General features: G+C 41.7%; 1 protein-coding gene across 4 annotated transcripts in view; it reads right to left on the reverse strand.

The window, feature by feature from the left end:
• The window catches only part of EGFLAM (EGF like, fibronectin type III and laminin G domains), a 75511-nt gene that overhangs the window by 19896 nt on the left and 38033 nt on the right, over nucleotides 1–17582 (reverse strand). For all 4 annotated transcript variants that reach the window (XM_074932916.1, XM_074932915.1, XM_074932914.1 and 1 more), the window contains exons 8-15: nucleotides 14802–14917; nucleotides 14221–14557; nucleotides 11634–11734; nucleotides 10266–10366; nucleotides 9058–9202; nucleotides 6408–6597; nucleotides 2670–2795; nucleotides 1689–1932 (exon numbers count right to left, since the gene is read on the reverse strand). In XM_074932916.1, the coding sequence (XP_074789017.1) occupies nucleotides 1689–1932; nucleotides 2670–2795; nucleotides 6408–6597; nucleotides 9058–9202; nucleotides 10266–10366; nucleotides 11634–11734; nucleotides 14221–14557; nucleotides 14802–14917 (1360 nt within the window). The remainder of the gene's footprint in view (nucleotides 1–1688; nucleotides 1933–2669; nucleotides 2796–6407; nucleotides 6598–9057; nucleotides 9203–10265; nucleotides 10367–11633; nucleotides 11735–14220; nucleotides 14558–14801; nucleotides 14918–17582) is intronic.

Genomic DNA, 17582 nt, shown 5'->3' on the forward strand with positions numbered 1-17582 from the left:
AGAGCAGCCCTTTTTGAGGCATTTCATTGCTCCTCTCCTAAACATTAATTTTAAGATGTGATGAATCATTCTCAGAAGATCTGTCTTTGTCTGTGAGTCTCAGTGACATTTAATTAATGTATTTATCTTCTAGACTGACTAAGCTATGTAAATTGGATATTAGCTTCAAATCTCCCAAAAAACAGCACTATGGGGAAAGGGGGGACCTGGAGGTGTATCTTCTTGTGACATCTCTAGCTCAGTACTTACTGCCTCGAACTGGAGACCAGGGAGGAGGATACTCACAAACGTGCCCGTCCTGGTTTGAGTGAGTGGCAGGGTTTTTGGTAGCAGGGTAGGGGGCTACAGCAGTGGCCCCCAGTGAGAAGCTTCTTGAAGCTCCCCCAGCTCCAAGTCAGGCCCACCTTTACACCAAGGCTGAGGCAATCACCTGCACCTCTGTGATAATGTATTGAAGAAGGGGAACCTAGGAGGTCAGTGGGAGTTGTGAAAAGTTGCGACGAGAACATCTGTGTGAACACAAAGGTCAGTGGAAGAAAGGAGGAGAAGGGGTGGGAAGTGTTCCAGAAGAGGGGAGCTGTACCCTGTGGTGAGACAGCAGACCCCCCACAGCCCATGATGGAGCAGAAACTGATTTGTGGCCTATGGGGGGCCCCACACCAACTCAGGTGATTGCACCCAAGGAAGGCCGGGACCTCATGGGTAGAAGGCCCATCTGTTGTAGTTTGGTGCTGGGAAAACTGCAACACGCACACGGGGGTGACCCACATGTCTATGGGAGTGACTCGTGTTGGAGTGGGTTTGTGGAGGACTCTCTTCTGTGAGAGGGAGACATGCTGGAACAGGGGGAGAATGCCAGAAGGTTACCCCCCTAAAAGACGAAAGAAGCAGCAGGACTGACCACACCCCCCATTCCCTTTCCCTGCACTGCTGTCAGGGAGGAGGAGGAGATATTGGGAACAAAGCTGAGCCCGGGAAGAAGGGAGGGGAGGGGGAGGGTGTTTTCAAGATGTGCCAATGCTTCTCATGGCCCTACTCTGTTAAGTGTTGTTGTTAGTGTCTGTATTAAATTTGTTGGGTTTTTTTTTCTTCCCCTAACGAGTCTGGTTTTTGCCTGTGACTTAAAGGATGAGGTCATCCCTCCCTGTCCTTATCTCAAGTTCCTGGGTCTTTTGCCATCCTCCTCAGTGCTGAGGGGAAGGGGAAAGTAAGCAGCGTCTTTGTTTATTTTCTCCTTCTCAGCACTGGGGCAGAAAGGGGGAAGTGAGTGGCTGCATGGTGCTCAGTTGCCCTCGGAGCTCAAACCATAACAGTGCCAATATTGTGAAATTCTGTGGCTAGAAAGTATATGCAACAAATATTTACAGATCCCCTAATTAGCTGTGGTACAATGGAGGCAAGGAGGGAATTTCTGAAATATCGTACAGAAACAAAGGTAACATATGCAGTAAGATGGTGGCACGACAAGGCAACAGTGATAATAAATCTTTGAAACATAAATCCATGTAGGAAGAAAATCCTGTCCCCTTTAATACTTCTAGTGCTTCTGTGCTTCCTTAGAAGAAGCAGGCACTACAGACTGACAGGCTCCCATACCTCCTTATAGGCTATTACTCTTTCCAGCCCACTCCTCTCCTGGATCAGAACCGTGGCACTGTTGGAAAGGAAACACAAGCAACCCTGTTTACCTGATAACAGCTGTTCCTGAGCCACAATCGAACCTGAACTCCACGTAACCAGACACCATGTTAATGGAGAGGAAGTCCTTGCTGTCTGTGTCGTAGCTGTACAAAAGGACACCATTCTCTAAATCTGGACGAAATGTCATCTCAAACTCCATGAAGGAAAGGTAATTCTGTGGTTCCAAGGGCCAGGGTGTGCTAGCAAATGACCTTAAGGACTCGTTGAACTGAGGTATGGCCAAGGTGAGTGCTGGAAATCCAGAATACACAAGCAGGTCACTTGAAGCTCAAAGGTAAGGGATGGACTCCTACCAATCAGTGTCAGTTCCCTTTGTGAAGTACTTAAAGCTGACGTTAAGAAAAACAATCTAAAACTTTCATCTTCCAACTTAAAAATAATTGTTTCATCCTAGCCAACACTGCTCTCCTCCTTAATCTCTTTCTTTTCCAGGGATGTATTTGTATTCTAAAGTTTCGTACTCCTTTTCTTTAGTGACTCACGATAGTGTTTTTCAAAGTAGCACACAATGGGTGGTGGCATGAAAAGTTCTGCAGCACAGAAAATAATAATGTGTGTATTTGACTACTTGTTTGTATCTCTGTAATTTCAGCAGGAAATTGATATTGGGTTGTTTAAATTTCAGAATATACAACTGACACTGGTTTTAGAAAAAAGGTAGGAATTTTTTTAGAGTTAAGGTGCAGCTGTGGAGTAGTACATTATTTTAACTTCTGAAAAGTAAGTTTGAGATGCTTAATTATAGTTAGTTTAAATAAGCAAAGAGGTTTGAGAATCACTGATTATGTAGGAGCTGGGTGTAGCCCCAAACTGAATGGTGGGGGAGGGCTTTGCTATGTGATTTTAAAAAGGTGAAGTAACAAGTACTCTCTTCTGTCAGAAACCTCTTTGGATGTCACTATGTGAAAAACATATTGAACACTAGATAACACATTAAAAGATATATTAGCAGCCCAGTACCCTCTCACCTTCTTCGCAATGATGACCTTTAAATCCGAGAGGGCAAAGGCAAATGTATGAATCTGCCTTGTTCGCAGTACAGGTACCACTGTTGATGCAGGATGCCTCATCACAGATGCCACTGCTACATTCACCTAAACACAGAGCCAGAACATTGATTTATAAGTGAAGTTTGTCAAAGATTTATTTGGCAGATGATCATTGCTACTAACCAATACAATTTGCTCTCCTGCCTAGACTATTTCTGGTTTTGTCAAATGGTGTGCAATTTAGACAAGGTAACTTGATTTTTAGCACATTTTTTTTGCTACTAGAACAACAAAGACCTTAAAAATAGCAAAAATCAGCCCTTACTAACAAACCATGACAGTTGTAGCTTTCAATCATTCCTTGGATTATTTTTCTTCTCGTCTTGTTCCTACTATAATTTCTCCTAAAATAGAATTATCTCTAGATTGTTTACAAGCACCATGACTTATTTAATTTCAATTACCTTAAGTGCTTCTTTGTTCACTGTAAATTCATGTCATGGTAAGCATGGAAGGTGTTAATCATCACCAACTAATCTTATTAACTAAAATGATGTTGTCAGCCCTCTTGTCTGCACGAAAAGGGATCCATATCATCAGCATATGGGCTTTTTAAGAAGTATTTCTACTATGCTGGCACGTCAACTAAAATAACAAGGAAATTATTTATTCTTGTTGGAATTAAGCTGAAATTGTAGAACAAATAATTTATTCATTTCTTAAAACTGGTATCTATAAAGCTAGATTATGCAATGGTCAAATATACATCTGATGGAAGTTCTTGTTGATTTTGTTTACTTTCTCTATTTTAGTTTCTGATTAAATAATTCTCCCCTTGTTGATAACAACAAACTGATCTTATACATGAAGAAAGCCCAAGTAAGACATTTGTGGTGTACAAGTGTAAACACATTGCTTGGAGGGGCAAAGTGTTTATGACAAAGAATTGCATATTTATTCTGAGGCACACTGAAATAACACCTCTGAGATGACACAGGTGTTGTGAGGCAGCTCTGAAAATAAATGCTGGAGGACAGTTTTCTTATCTGAGCTGATTGAGAGAAGGCTTGCAAAACTACTGCAAGAAGGGGATATGCCCTTTTTGCTTTGTTTAAATACAGTGCACTGATGGTTTCCAGACAAGGACTCTACAAATCTTCAAGAAGGTGCTGGTGTTAGTACAGCTCCAGCTTCACACTTTGATTTCCCATCCCATAGCCAGAAAGAAAAGCAGAGAGAAGTATGAAGAGGTGAATTGTTGATGTGCTGGTTCATCCCTATCACTCTGCCGTCCATGGTGGAAAATAACCTTTTCTCACCAACTCAGGACAAAGGCACTAATAACTCTGGAGTCATCTGGCACGATTCCCTGTGAGACCAGAGTTTTCTCATATTTACAAATCTCCTGCCAGGCTCATTTTTCATTGTAGAGAGGGAAGGTCTGAGTACAACAGTCATAACACAGGGCTCCAGGGCTAACCCAAGGAGCATAAGCAAAATATAAGTCTCCCAGAAGAGAACAAATTCTCCTTCTAAGTGGAAGGGAACAATCACCCCTTCAAAAGGTTGCCCCATGCCCAGCCATGGAAGCAGGGGTGTTTGCAATGCTCATTGAGCCATCTTTTCCCCTTCTGGGCTGTACTGTAATGGTCACAGTGACCCAGAGCAGGACAGGTATCTAGTCTCTGAGATCCCTCATGTATTCATCAGTTATGACAGTGACATAAATTAGTAGCACTAGCTCTATTTTATAGACATGGAAACAGAACCAAGACATGTGGGTAAACAAGGATCTAGATGTACTGAGTTTGAGATACAAACAGTAAACTAAGACAACGCTCATCTTTACTGCATCTGCTGCACTGTTAGTCAATGCTGGCAGTATGTTCAAACAGATCAAAGTTAAACAAAGTCTTTGAGAAACAGAAAAGGACAAGGAAGATAACAACGATGGGGAAAGTTGCAGGCTCACTGGTTTGAGGGACAGCTTGAACTGGGCAGTCTTGGTATTTAAGGATAGGCTGCACTCACAGCGTCTCAATGACTTCTCACAGACTTTGAGCCAGCTCAGGTGACTACATCAAAAAGGCAAACCACAGGTCTGATGGCTGCATCTGCTTGGCTGCAGTGGCCCCTTAGCTCATGGTCCAGTGGGAGCAGCCAGCAGAGATGGCACAGGGGCAGAATGGACCCTTATCCTCCCCACTCTCAATTCTGCAGTCCATGTACCATAGCACCCCTGATTTACACATTGTGCCAATAGAAAAGAAACAAAATACTGGCTGGCAAAAAAAAAAATATCCCTAATCCCTAGTAGAATTCACTTGCAATTTATTTATTATGGGCTTAATTTATATGACCTACTGTTTGAAAGGCTCTCTTGGTACAGTTTCATATAAGTGTGTGCAGTCACATAAGGACAGTAAGGTTTTACCACTCAGTTTCAAGTCACACATGGTAGAATCCAGTATTTATTTTCACTGATGTTGATGGTTAATGCAGTAGTATGTGGAGCATTCATGGATGGGAATAAAGCTAGCTGCATCTCAAAAAGCAACAGAGATTTGGGCTCAGAGAACTTCAGCATGGCTTTCATCTATCCATCTAAATTCCATAGATTCTCAGTCTATCATGAAATTGCTCTCTGCTTCCAAAGTCTTATTCTTTTCAGCAACCGTTTCTTGGGCCACTCTGTTCTCCCCCTGTATTGCACAGAAGTTTGCTTATGGTATCTAGAGAATACAGAGCAATTGTTAGGAAGTTTCTCATTAATCACTTCCTTCTTGGGATGCCAAATGCACAGCTATAGAAGAGAAGAAAGATAACTTTGTGGCTGAAGCATGGCACAGAGCATTCAGTGTAAAGGGATCTATTTCCTGCCTTTAGCACTTTCTTTCTGACTTGGATTTACTCTTACTCTTAAACTGTTTAGACTGAGAGGTTATTAAAACAAGGATTTTGTTGCCCTGACTTTTTTCCAAGTTCCCATTAGATGGATGAAATAGCAACGAATCATTAAGAGAGAAATAGTTAATTAACTTCCCTACTTCTCCACCTTTTAATCTGTGAAGGAGAGATCATGCTATAATACCGCTTCACAAAGCTGTTGAAAGAATTTTTTCCATAGTATTTATAAACATACTGTGACTGTGGAAATGAAAACAACGGATGGTCAACAGGAAAGCCTATTTTCTTTAGCAGTAATGGGGTTTAATGGGCAAAAGCCATCTGTAATGGCCACAGCACTGCTGTGAGTCTGAAAGACCACTGGGTTGCTTCGGACAAGTGTGATGATGCCTTTAGGCAAAACACATTTTGTTGAGTCCATAGTGTTGTAAATACAAACACAGCGTACATACTATTGATTTCTGATGTTAGTCAGGAGCATGAAGAGGCGTCCTGAGAGGTGCTGGCAGAAATACTGGTGCAGACATAATTATATTGGCAACACTGAGTTTCCTGCTTGACCATGAGGATAGCTGTATCTACAGGGGTTTTTGGCATACTAAACAGTGATGTTTACTTGCACAGTGTGATAAATACTACTACTACAGACCCAGCAAAAGCAATGTGAAAAGGCACAGAGAAATACCATGCCAAAAATAGAGACTGCATCTCCCATCTCTCAAACCTGGACCACTGATACATTTTTTTCAACAGCCAAAAAAGTAACCCCTGGTTTATCACTGATTAAAGACTCCATACCATTACACTTACCAACATCAGCACCACTGAGAGCTTTTCCTAATGGCCAGGGTCTCATATCAATTATCTTTTTGTTGACGCTGAGTGACTGAATGCAGCCCTGAAACCCACGGTTGGTGCCTGTGGCTCTGACCAGCCAGTACACGCTGGGGGCACCGCCAACATAGAAGGGAGTCCGGAACGTAATTTTACTATATTGGCCCTGAAGGGAAAACAGAACATGACATGATGTAGAACAGACATAACACAGGATAACTATTAAGCCTACCTCTGGGTAGAATCAAATTTTTTTCTTCACAAAGATTTGTGTAAGGGGATATGTAGATTGATCATTGGTAATTCATTTCCATTAGTCATTCCTCCAATCAGTCCACTTTTTAAAATGTTACTTATTGCACTTGCATCCATCATGATAACCGCACTATAAAAGCACAACAAAAAACTTCAAAATCAGTTTGTTCTGAGTACAGATTGTGATCTGGCTTTTGTTGTAATTTCTTGCTTTACTTTTGCCAAAATTTTTTGTCTTCTAAACTCTTAAGTTCTGGGGGACACAGACCAATGTGATATTGCCTTTTGGACAGAACACAGCAAGTGCTTAGCACTGCGTAATAATGAAATGACAAAACAAAAAAAAAACCAAACAAACAAAAAAAACCCCAAAGACAAGGCAAAAGGTGCAAAAGGCAATGAATTTACTACTTCAGTAGGGTTCTGCTCACTTTGCCAGTGTTAAATTTACTCCCCATCTTTTTTTTGGCATTAACCTGAGTATAGAAATGTATACATACAAGTTTACTAGCCTTGCACAGGAAGGAACAAGGGGGAAAAAAAAAAAAAACAACCAGAACTTTTTGGACCATTGAATCAAACTCCATGCTATTGTGGGCAATGGAATCATAATTCCCTCCATATATTGATAAGAATACATGTCTTTTGCCTCCTACTCAAAAGGTGTTTAGAAGAAAACACTTGAAATTCCTATTTTTTACCAATGTGTCCTTCTGGCAGCACTGACCTTTAGCCCAGAAACTTTCACCCCTCCCCTACCATTGTATTTATAACAATAAATTATATCCCCATAGCCTATATTTTGCCAGGCTACATAAGCCAAAGTTACTGAGTCTGTGGGTGTTCAGCACACTGAGTCTATGGGTGTTCAGCACACTGCAGAAACACATCAAATGGATCTCAATTTCAGCACGAAAAAATAATTCAGGTGGAGCCTGTGGCTAAAGAGTTCATATGTCCACAGGATCTCATGGTGGGCATATGTCAGGGCTGTGGGCATACAGCTCTCTAGCCTGCCTCCAACCACTTGCCATCTCCTATCATCTCTGATGCTCCTGACCCGTCTTGGTCTGTCAAGCTGCACTTCTCTTGTAGGCAGTCTCTAGATTGTTTAAGTCAAAATCAACCATGTCACAAAACACTATTACTCTGCTGACACTAACTCAGGTCATCCCAACTAGGAAGGGCTGAGGAGGACTCACTGGAGCAACAATACTACAGCAGCAGCAAGTTCCAGTGGTGAGCAGCACCTGGAGCAAATAACTTTTTTTCTGCTCTAGTTGTAGCTAGAAAAATGTCTGTCCACTGCCAAACTCTTCTTGTAATAGACTCTGAACCATAATCCTCCTACTAGGCCTTTGTTGCACCTTTTCTTCTTCAACTTCATCTTCTTGGCTATGGGCAATCATAGCCCTGGACAGCCGGATGCTGTCTTTCCAAAGTGCTGTAGAATGGCATTAGTCTCTTCTGGACATATCTCTCCTGATTCACATTTGCCCTTTGGGTGACCTCATAGCAGTGATAACACTTAGCTACACATGACAGTCATTGAAATCCTTTCCTCTGCCATTTCCAGCTGATGAGAACTCAATGCACAGCATTTTTATCTCTTCAGTGCCTGCACATGAAAGTGTAAAGTAATAAGATGTCTAAAGCCGCTTTTTTTCATGGCTAGGGATGACATGTTAATAGTAGCTATCAAAGGGAAGAGGAAAGACATTTGAAATAATTTGCAACTGTCTTTTTTTCCAGTGCCTTAATTTCACTTCTGTATTCGGGCCTGGCAACAGATGAGGAGGTCAAGACATCTACTTGTATTATATTTTATCCTGGTAACCTCACATGTAATTGCTGGTGTTACAGTAAGTCAGGGCAGAATGTCTATCTCCATTACTGCATTTAAATCTATGTCCATAGTATATATGTAATTACACTTCTGTATACAAACCTCGTGTGGCTATATGTATATTATACATAAATATATACACATATGCATCTGATTTTTCTGGCTGAGGAAGTAAAGCAGCATTCTGAGGCTTGAAAATGAAAGCAATCAGGGACAGCAGCTGTAAAACCTGGCAAACTTAACAGCAGCCAGCTTTTGAGACTAGTGAAGTGTAGCAGAAGGGCAGCAGAGCAAGCATGGAGGGCAACAGGGAAACTGTGATGGGATTCAGCACTGGAATATTTATCTATGTGATTTCTAGACTATGTGTGTGGAATAGTAATCTGTACACTGATCCTGGTTCACTAAATGCCCCAACATTGATAAATGAAGATGTACCTTTTAAATCTGATCAGACTTCTTCTGGAAAGAAAAATTGTCATCATAATCTTGAGAAAACACAAGGTTAAGCACAGGATTATCTACCTGAGATTTTCCTGACACTGGAGCATCGTTGTCCATCCTGAGCCAGCCATTCATCCCATCTCTGAACAAGGTGACACTGTGCCAGTTCCCCAGCTTGATTTTGTTTTCACTCGTTACAACTGCAACTCCAGTGCCACAGTTGAACCTGGGCACATGAGACAAAGAGGGCAAGGTGAAAATCTTACATTAACCAAATAACTGAAAGTCAGTTTTAGACTCCAAATGTTTTCTTCACTCTTGGGAACCTCTCTGTTTCACACTGCATATGAGCAGACCACAGGGAAATTAAGACAGTGGGTCTACATATGTTCTGTTCTAAATTTCAGACTTTATTATCTCTCTTTCTCCCATGGAGAAGGTTTTGCATTCTCTGTCCTTACCAAGTGCATTGCAAAGCTTGCTAACAGCTGAAACTGTTTCAAAAGGGAGGGTACCACAGTAATTTCTCTTGGGAATTTTTCTAGCTCCCTGTTGAAAGTCAGTGCTACATTAATAACTAGGCGATTCTATATGAAACTCAGTACTGATTGACAAGGAGACCTCTGGGTGAGTCTCCACAGAACTGAATATGCACAAAATGTGCCATTTTCTCTGACTGCCATTCAGTACAGGTGAATAGAAACACAACTAAGGCATATCACCCACTTTGTTATTCCCCACTTTCCAAGGACTCACCCTCTCAAGGTGAGATACTTGGGAGGAAGAGATCCTTGAGATACTCTTTCACATGCTTTGTATCTATGGGACTGCAAGAAACCCCCTCCATCTTCATTTTAAAAACCTGCAACTGTCATCTAAACAAGGGATATAAGACGAAGTCCCAGGCCCCTTGCTGGCATTATATCCTTTATTTCACTGTGTTATTTGCAGGTCCTTTTGAAGCAAAAACATTGAGTAGGCACAGCTTAATAGTATAAGCTTAGCAAATGCAGTGTCTCACTGGCATTTCTGATTACATAATATCTAGAGAAAAAATTATCATTTTGCCTTTACACCATATCTGAGTAAACCCAGTTCAACAGGGCACAAGTCCACACACTAAAGAAGGATCAGAGAAAAAAAACATCGAAGAACTGTTAAATGAAGTAATACTGTCTATTTTGTTCACTGCATGGGATAGAAGTCAAAGACACACAGATATTCATCATATACAGCAGACTCAGCAATGGTCCCTTCTCTTCAAATCAGATTTGGGATGGAGGTTTTACCTGAACTGGATGCTACGTCGGATGATTGCCAGTGACATAAAATCACCACGACCATGTTCATTTTCTCCACAATATAGCAGCAAACCATCTTCTGATTCAGCCTGCAATCATTGCATCATGAAAAATCAAACTCTAAACTTCACAGTAACAGATAAATGCAAGTAGCACTGGGGGACTTTTCTTCAGAAAAGTGACAGCATTTTTCATATGGAGTTTAACTTGCAGAATGAGAAATTAGTTGATAGATTTTGAATCCTGCATTTGAAGAACCTAAAAACCATTGCCTTAATGCTTAAATGGTTTAAGAACATCTTTTTTACTTACAGTATGATACTAACAGAACTAAAAACAAGCCTGAAAGCATTAAAGACTGCCAGACATGTCCCGTATGAGACCTCTGAGCACGAAGTCTAGCAAGGATTTTCTAGCAAGACTGTTAAGTGTAGACACATCAGACTTACTGCACATTAATACACACATTCTGCTTCACATGTTCAGTGAACCTGACACTTTTCAAGCCAAACAACCTGTGCAGGCAGGATTTCTCCATATGTGCATAGCAGCTGACACAGTGGATTTTTGCAGCCATCCTGCATTTTAAGCTGACAAATTGCCAGAGGAGTGTTAGATCACTACATGAGGTGACAGACTGCTGCTGCTGCACTAGTGACAGTCTTGTATCTAGGATGTGAGGCTGGCAAGTTTGCCTTACATGGGAGCAGGGGTGTATCCAAGAGCTTGGTCACCCTCCCTACAGGCAACCCTATCAGCTCCGTCCGTAACACACACAGCATTAACACAAGTCACTGTGGGATGTATGTCATCACTTCAGATCTGTAGTTTATGTAGTCCAGTATCTTGCATCTATTAGTAGCCAGTGTCCCAAACTTCAGTGGTGGAAAAAAATGCCTACTTAAATCCTGTAGAGTAGGAAAGGAACTCTAGATATAGGGCAGTGTTTTGTTCAGTACAAGTCCACAGTTCCTTATATGTAAAGACATTGTATGCCACTTCCAAACTGTAACTCACAAAAATTCCAGGTGTACTTCAGCCTGTAGCTCATTCACAAGATTATAATCTTGACAATGTACCTTGCCACTAGCCTACAATACCCGTATTACTAGTCTCAGGGATTCTCTCATGCACTGCCTGACAATAATGGATGCAAACATTTTAGCTCAGTTTACCAACTTCACCTGCAGTCATTGAAGGTGAAGCCAGATCTTTAGAGATGAAGGTTATGTACAGGTTCACCACAATTACATTATAAGCTGCACTGAATCTAAGCTTTGTTCCATTGTACACAGCATCAGAATAAGCAAATAAAATTTAAAGCTCCTATGTGAGCTTGGAATTGCTTAAACCTACCCGGAATTCAAGGGTAATTTGAAATGTCTGATAGGAGTTCTTCAGTGGCTCAAAGGTGATATATGAGTAGCCAGAGAACTGAGGATACTGGATAATAATATCTGAAAAGCAAAGATAGAAGCATGTTATTTAGCAGTTTTCTCCCATATAAAAATCAATATATACATTTAGCACTAGAAAGCATCAGGTGAAAATGAAAGGCAGAGTTCCTCCAGAGACAACCATTAGTCAGTGCAGTCAAGAATCAGTTAACCTATTGCCTTATACTCCCACCACCTTTCACAACTAATTCCTTTATTCCCAAGGACCTGGTGAACTTGGAAAAGAACAGGATACAGAGGGCCAAATACTGCTCAACAGTTTAATTGCTGGCTTCAGTGGAAATTTCTCCAGATTTTCATCATTGTTACAGAAGACAGAACCCATCAACTTTATATCTACCTCCTTTTAAGAATCCACTTAAGAGAGACAACAAAGTAATTTTCTGGTTTGCAGGATTATAAAAACATATGCGGGAAGTGTGGCCAGACTCTTCACTGCATTAGTCACTGCTGCTCCATAGCAGCTGTGTCCAACATCTGTAGAATCCCTGGGTGGCTCATAAGAGCACAGCAGCTTCCAGTGCTTCCCTCAAGTCAGCTCAGGGCAGAAGCTAAAGGGAATGATGGGGAGAAGAGAGCACCTGCAGGCATCTCTCCATCCCTGGCTGCCACAGTGGCCCTTCATATTGCTCTTATCAGCTGGCACTATCAATCCTCACCCCTTGTTGTCTCATGTTAGAGGCCCATCCTGGCTTCAGCACAGAAAATCAGAGGCATGTCTTACTGCTACCTTTGAACCTCATTTTCCTAAGAAGCGCTGAGGACAGACACAGTTTCAGGCCCGAATTCTTACCTTTGCAGTGGATCTAAGTTTAACAAGGAAGGAAGGATGAGGAGTCCTATTCTTCTTTGCTATTTGAATACTGACTAGGTTTTTCCTCCATATTTGGATCTGGATACAGCTCTCCACTTTTTTGTTTGCAAGGCGTACATTTTAGGCTGAGGTGAAGAGAACTGATGCTATACATCTGAATGCAACTGCAGCAGACAGCAATTAACTCATGCCCTGATCACAAGCAGAACTGACTGGACCAGAGCACCATGCAGCTGTTGATTGCAAAGAAAAGTCTGCTTTCATTCAGATTAATACACTATTTAACAATATTGGCTGCTGTGGAGAAATGCGGTACAAGGGAATATTGGTACATGATGCTACTGCTTACCAAGGACACTCCCTTGTGAAAAATGGTGGGTTTGGACTGACATTAACAAACACACTCTACAAGTTGCATATAGTTATGTAGTTCAAATAAATCCTTGACTCTTCTTACTTGATCAAGGCCAAAAATTGCATCTGCACCTGTTCCATGTGGCTGAGTCACCACAGATTTTTTTCAGAATGATCTCTCTTTATTCCAACACTTGGAGAAGATCAAACACTCTCAGTTTCTGTATACCCGATGCATGACACTGTGCAGCACAAATGTCTAACACAAGCCTGCAGAAGAAACATGTGTCCCTGATGCTCTGCTGTGTGGCAGGGCATTGGCAGATCAGATCAGATGCAGAGGGATGGATCACCTCTTTCTTAGCTCGTGGCACAACACCACCACAAGCAACAGGATACTTTATTTGCAGGAGCTCTGGCATTCATCTGACCCCCTGGTCACCAAACTAGAAGAAAAATAACTCCAGGGGATTAAAAAAAAAGTGACCTGCTTATGGCCTGGTAACCAAGGTGGACTGGCTCAACAGGTGATCAGCTCAACGTCAGGCCCAGCAAAAGGGCAAGGTTAGGTCTGCAGATGGAAACGATAGTAAGGTGGCAAGGGAAGGAAAAGCAGGACAGTCTCCTTCAGCTCAGCAAGCCCCTGCCCTGGCTCAGGTCCTCCACAGAGAAGTGACAGGATGAGTGGCAAGTCCTGACTGGAACAACCACACCTCCTCACATCGACTGAGGCTTCAGGTCATGTGTTCTGAACTGGGAAGGGGTCTTTGTTCCTCCCTTGCCCCAGGCTGCCCGAGACTCCAGGCTATCACTCCAGTACTTCTGCCCTGCAGACCATGGGGAAAGCCTCCTCTGGAGATGGTTTTACAATGGAGGATCTGTCTCACATCTCTGCTGCAGGATCAACATCATCTGATGGACCACACTGGAAATGCAGGTGGTTCACGGCTTCAGCTGCAGGCAAAAGGCAAGGGTCAAAGTGGGGTTGAAGGTCCCTGCTGGAAGCTGTGGATTCCATGGCCTGTCAGGCTTGACTGCCTACCAACATATCTGGCTGCATTGCCCTCCTACTCCTAGGTGGGAGAATGAGGATTAACCTACCCTGTGCACTTTCACACAGGGTCTGCATTCAATAACTTTGTCATACCTACTTGAGAAAAGAGAAGCAAAGGGGGAGATGTCTGAAATGGGACGTGGAAGCTGCTGCTGTCCTTAGGGATCCATTAAGCCCAACTGCCTATTCCCAGCTTTGCTTCATCATGAAGCTGCTCCTTGCCTCAGACAAAAAGACAGCAGCAGTGGGCACACAGAAACCTACCTTCCGTACATGTCTCTCCTCCTTTTCCCAAGTTGCAGTGGCAGCGTGAGCCACCCCGGTCATAGTCATTGATGCAAAAGCTGTCTGTGGAACAGATGGCCTCATCACAGGAGAGATCAAAGAAGCGTGCAGCAGAAGATGTGCCGCCCCTCCTCGCTGCCCCAGCCGTAGTCGCCCTCACTGTGGTTGAAGTCTGTGGGGTGGTGGGAGTGGAAGTAGTGGGTTCAGAAGTGGTTGTAAGGACCCGTGATAGGAGCCTGGAACTAGACCCTGGTGTGACATTAGTTTCTACCAGAAATTTTCTGTTGCCTCCTTTGATAGCAGGAAGCGGTCTGAGCTGAAAGGAAATAAAGAAACACAAATTCAGTAAAACGTAAAATGTTACATGGAAATGAAACTAATACCTTCCAAGATACAGATCTGAGGCAACAAACTCATCCTCACTGAAGAAAAAGAGACAACCACATAATTATATCTGAGCACACTATATCAGATATTAAACTTCCTGACAATACTGGACAACTTAAATTATCGAGACTATGAAGAAAACAGGAAAGACAAAGTGAAATCTTGAAATTTACCTCTTCTATGTAAATGTCATAGTCTGAGTCATCGATATCAAATCCATCATCATCACCAGTCACTGCGTCTGTGATATACCCATGCCCATAGCTTCCACTTCCTAACTCCTCAGAACCTAAAAAGACACAACTGGCATATTCAGTTCATATATTTTTTTCTCTTTACACACAGCAACTCAGATCTTACCACACTCTGATTCACCAGCTGAAATCTGAAGTGGTGTCAATGTTCATCCTGCAGGGACAATGCAAGTGTTGGCCTGAAGATGGGATATGCTGTTCAAGTGATACACATGGGCTTTACATGTTACATCAGCATACAGAAAAATCAAAGGCAAATGAGTAGAGGTAATGAGGCATACACATTTGCAACCAAAACAGCATGCTAGACTGGGAGAGAATGTGTTATCTTTTCACTCTGACACGTATACCTAATCATGTTAATATACAGTTTAACTGTATATTAAACAGAAGTATTCAGCACAGAATTCCACCAACTGAGCTAAGCAGAGAACTCAGCTTTATGATTGGCCACGAGATGAGACCAACTAAACAAACTACATCCAGATTATTTCTGCTAGCGACTGAATGCACAGGCAAAAGATTACTACTGGAGAAACAGACTGCACATTTATGAACTGGTCCCAATCCTGCATTCATTATGGAAAACAATAGATATCAAAATGTGGGCAGAACCTCTTACTCCTAGCATTCACTTGTATAGTCACTCAGGTTAATCACCATCACAGGATAATCTTACTCCAGGTAGGAAGAATGGACTGGACTGGACTGGACTGGACCAGAATAGAATAGAGTAGAGTAGAGTAGAGTAGAGTAGAATAGAATAGAATAGAATAGAATAGAATAGAATAGAATAGAATAGAATAGAATAGAATAGAATAGAATAGAATAGAATAGTTCAGTTGGAAGGGACCTATAACCATGATCCCGTCCAACTGCAAGGTTGACCTCTTCCATCCATCACTGCATCAGAATGTCCTTCTTTGGCAACAGTGATTTTTATTATAAGACATGCATTTCTACAGAAGAATTTATGTGTGCAAAGCCTCAAACATAAGCATTATAAACATGACTTGCAGTTTAACAGCAATTATATGAATGAAGCAGAGCCCAGCACTAACTTAGCTCCCAGCAGATGCAGAAATTTTTCAGAACACTGGAATACTGTTGCTTTTAAGTGAGATCTGTAATATTACTTATCGCCTTTATAATGTGTGTCTGAACCTGTTTCAGAACTCATTCAGTTCCTCCAGTGGATGAAACTGTAATTTACCTAACAGTAACAGAAGCCATAAAGATCAGTTGGGAAAAAGAAAGGGAAAATCACCGTCATCTGTCAAGGAAAACAATCTCATCTGTATTCAACCAAGCTGTGATACGCAAACTCCATTTTCTAACTTAGAAGTCACAAGCTACAAAACAAACATCAGCTGTAGTCCAAATTCTGCCATATTTTTTCTCTTCTCAAGAAAACTGTCTATTGGCTTAATGGAATTTAAGTTCAATAAGGATGGCAGGAATGAAGTAATAAAGAGAATGAAGTATCCTTATATTTACCTGTAGGAAAATACTAGGTCTCAAATTCACATTCAGATATGCACACATGCTTACATGTATAGACATTATTTGAATGCCATGCCAGTTTTACAATAGTGTAACTATTGATTTGAGTGCAGTTATCACTAAACTACATCAATAACCACCAGCATGCAATGAGACCTGGTAATTTAGAAAAGACAGGCAGTTCCCCAAGCAGGTGGGCCTTTTTCTTCTGGCAGACCAAAATGTTCCATGCTTTTCCAACAGAAGACCTTGGGAGACAAAATGTACCCACTATTTTAAATCAGACAATGATTCCTTTCACTTTATTGAACTGGTACAACATTTACAACCTGGAGAAAGCAAAGAAGGTACAGCTTATTGTGGCTGTTAGAAAAGACTGCTTTGAGGCTCTTCTTCAAAGACCTTCAGGATGTAAGTTTGGCATCACCAGGAAAAGTGTATCTTCAGAAGGTGTCCTAATACCCACAGGTCTCTAAGACAGTCCCAAATCCCTGCTTTTGCTTCTCCCTGGCTCTATCTGAGTTCCAGTCAGCACATGCTACATTACCTGCTGATCTGTGAGCAGTTTTGGTAACACATAACGCATCTGGGAGCAATGAAGTCACGCAGATGTACCTTCTTATAACTATGCCTGAATTTATAATGAGATCATCTAACAGCCCGCTGGCTTCTCAGTCACCTTGCTCTTCCCTACATTTGGTGTTTGCTTACTGGATGTGACATGTGATGCAATAAAACTACAAACCAAAAAGAGAAGAGAGAATTTAACAGGACTTTGTAGAGAAACCGCCACACGAGCCCATCTCTTAAGAGCACTGTGTTGCTTTGGTAGAGAGCTCATCTCATAATGGGTGGCAAATCAGGGACAATTAAGCAATGCGGTACTCTGCAAATACCAAAACAATGACTACAGAGATTATAAGCATGCTATATTTCATTAAATCAGAGTTTCAGTGTACAAGGAGATGAAGCCAATTTAAGACCCTCTACCAAGTCCTATAATCCTGTTTGATAATTAGTTGGAAAACCTGGCGGGGGTCATGAACTTTAGACAGCTTCTTTCCAAATAATCAGAGGTTAAGTTATACTAAATAAATCTTTCTGAAAACAAATAGAAAGCTGCGAAAACTTTTGTTCTGCCGACTAGGTGGCCACTAGCATACTGATCAGGAGACACAGGAGAGTATAGGAGGCAGA

This window comes from Athene noctua, chromosome Z, assembly GCF_965140245.1.
Source record: "Athene noctua chromosome Z, bAthNoc1.hap1.1, whole genome shotgun sequence".
Lineage (NCBI taxonomy): Eukaryota > Metazoa > Chordata > Aves > Strigiformes > Strigidae > Athene > Athene noctua.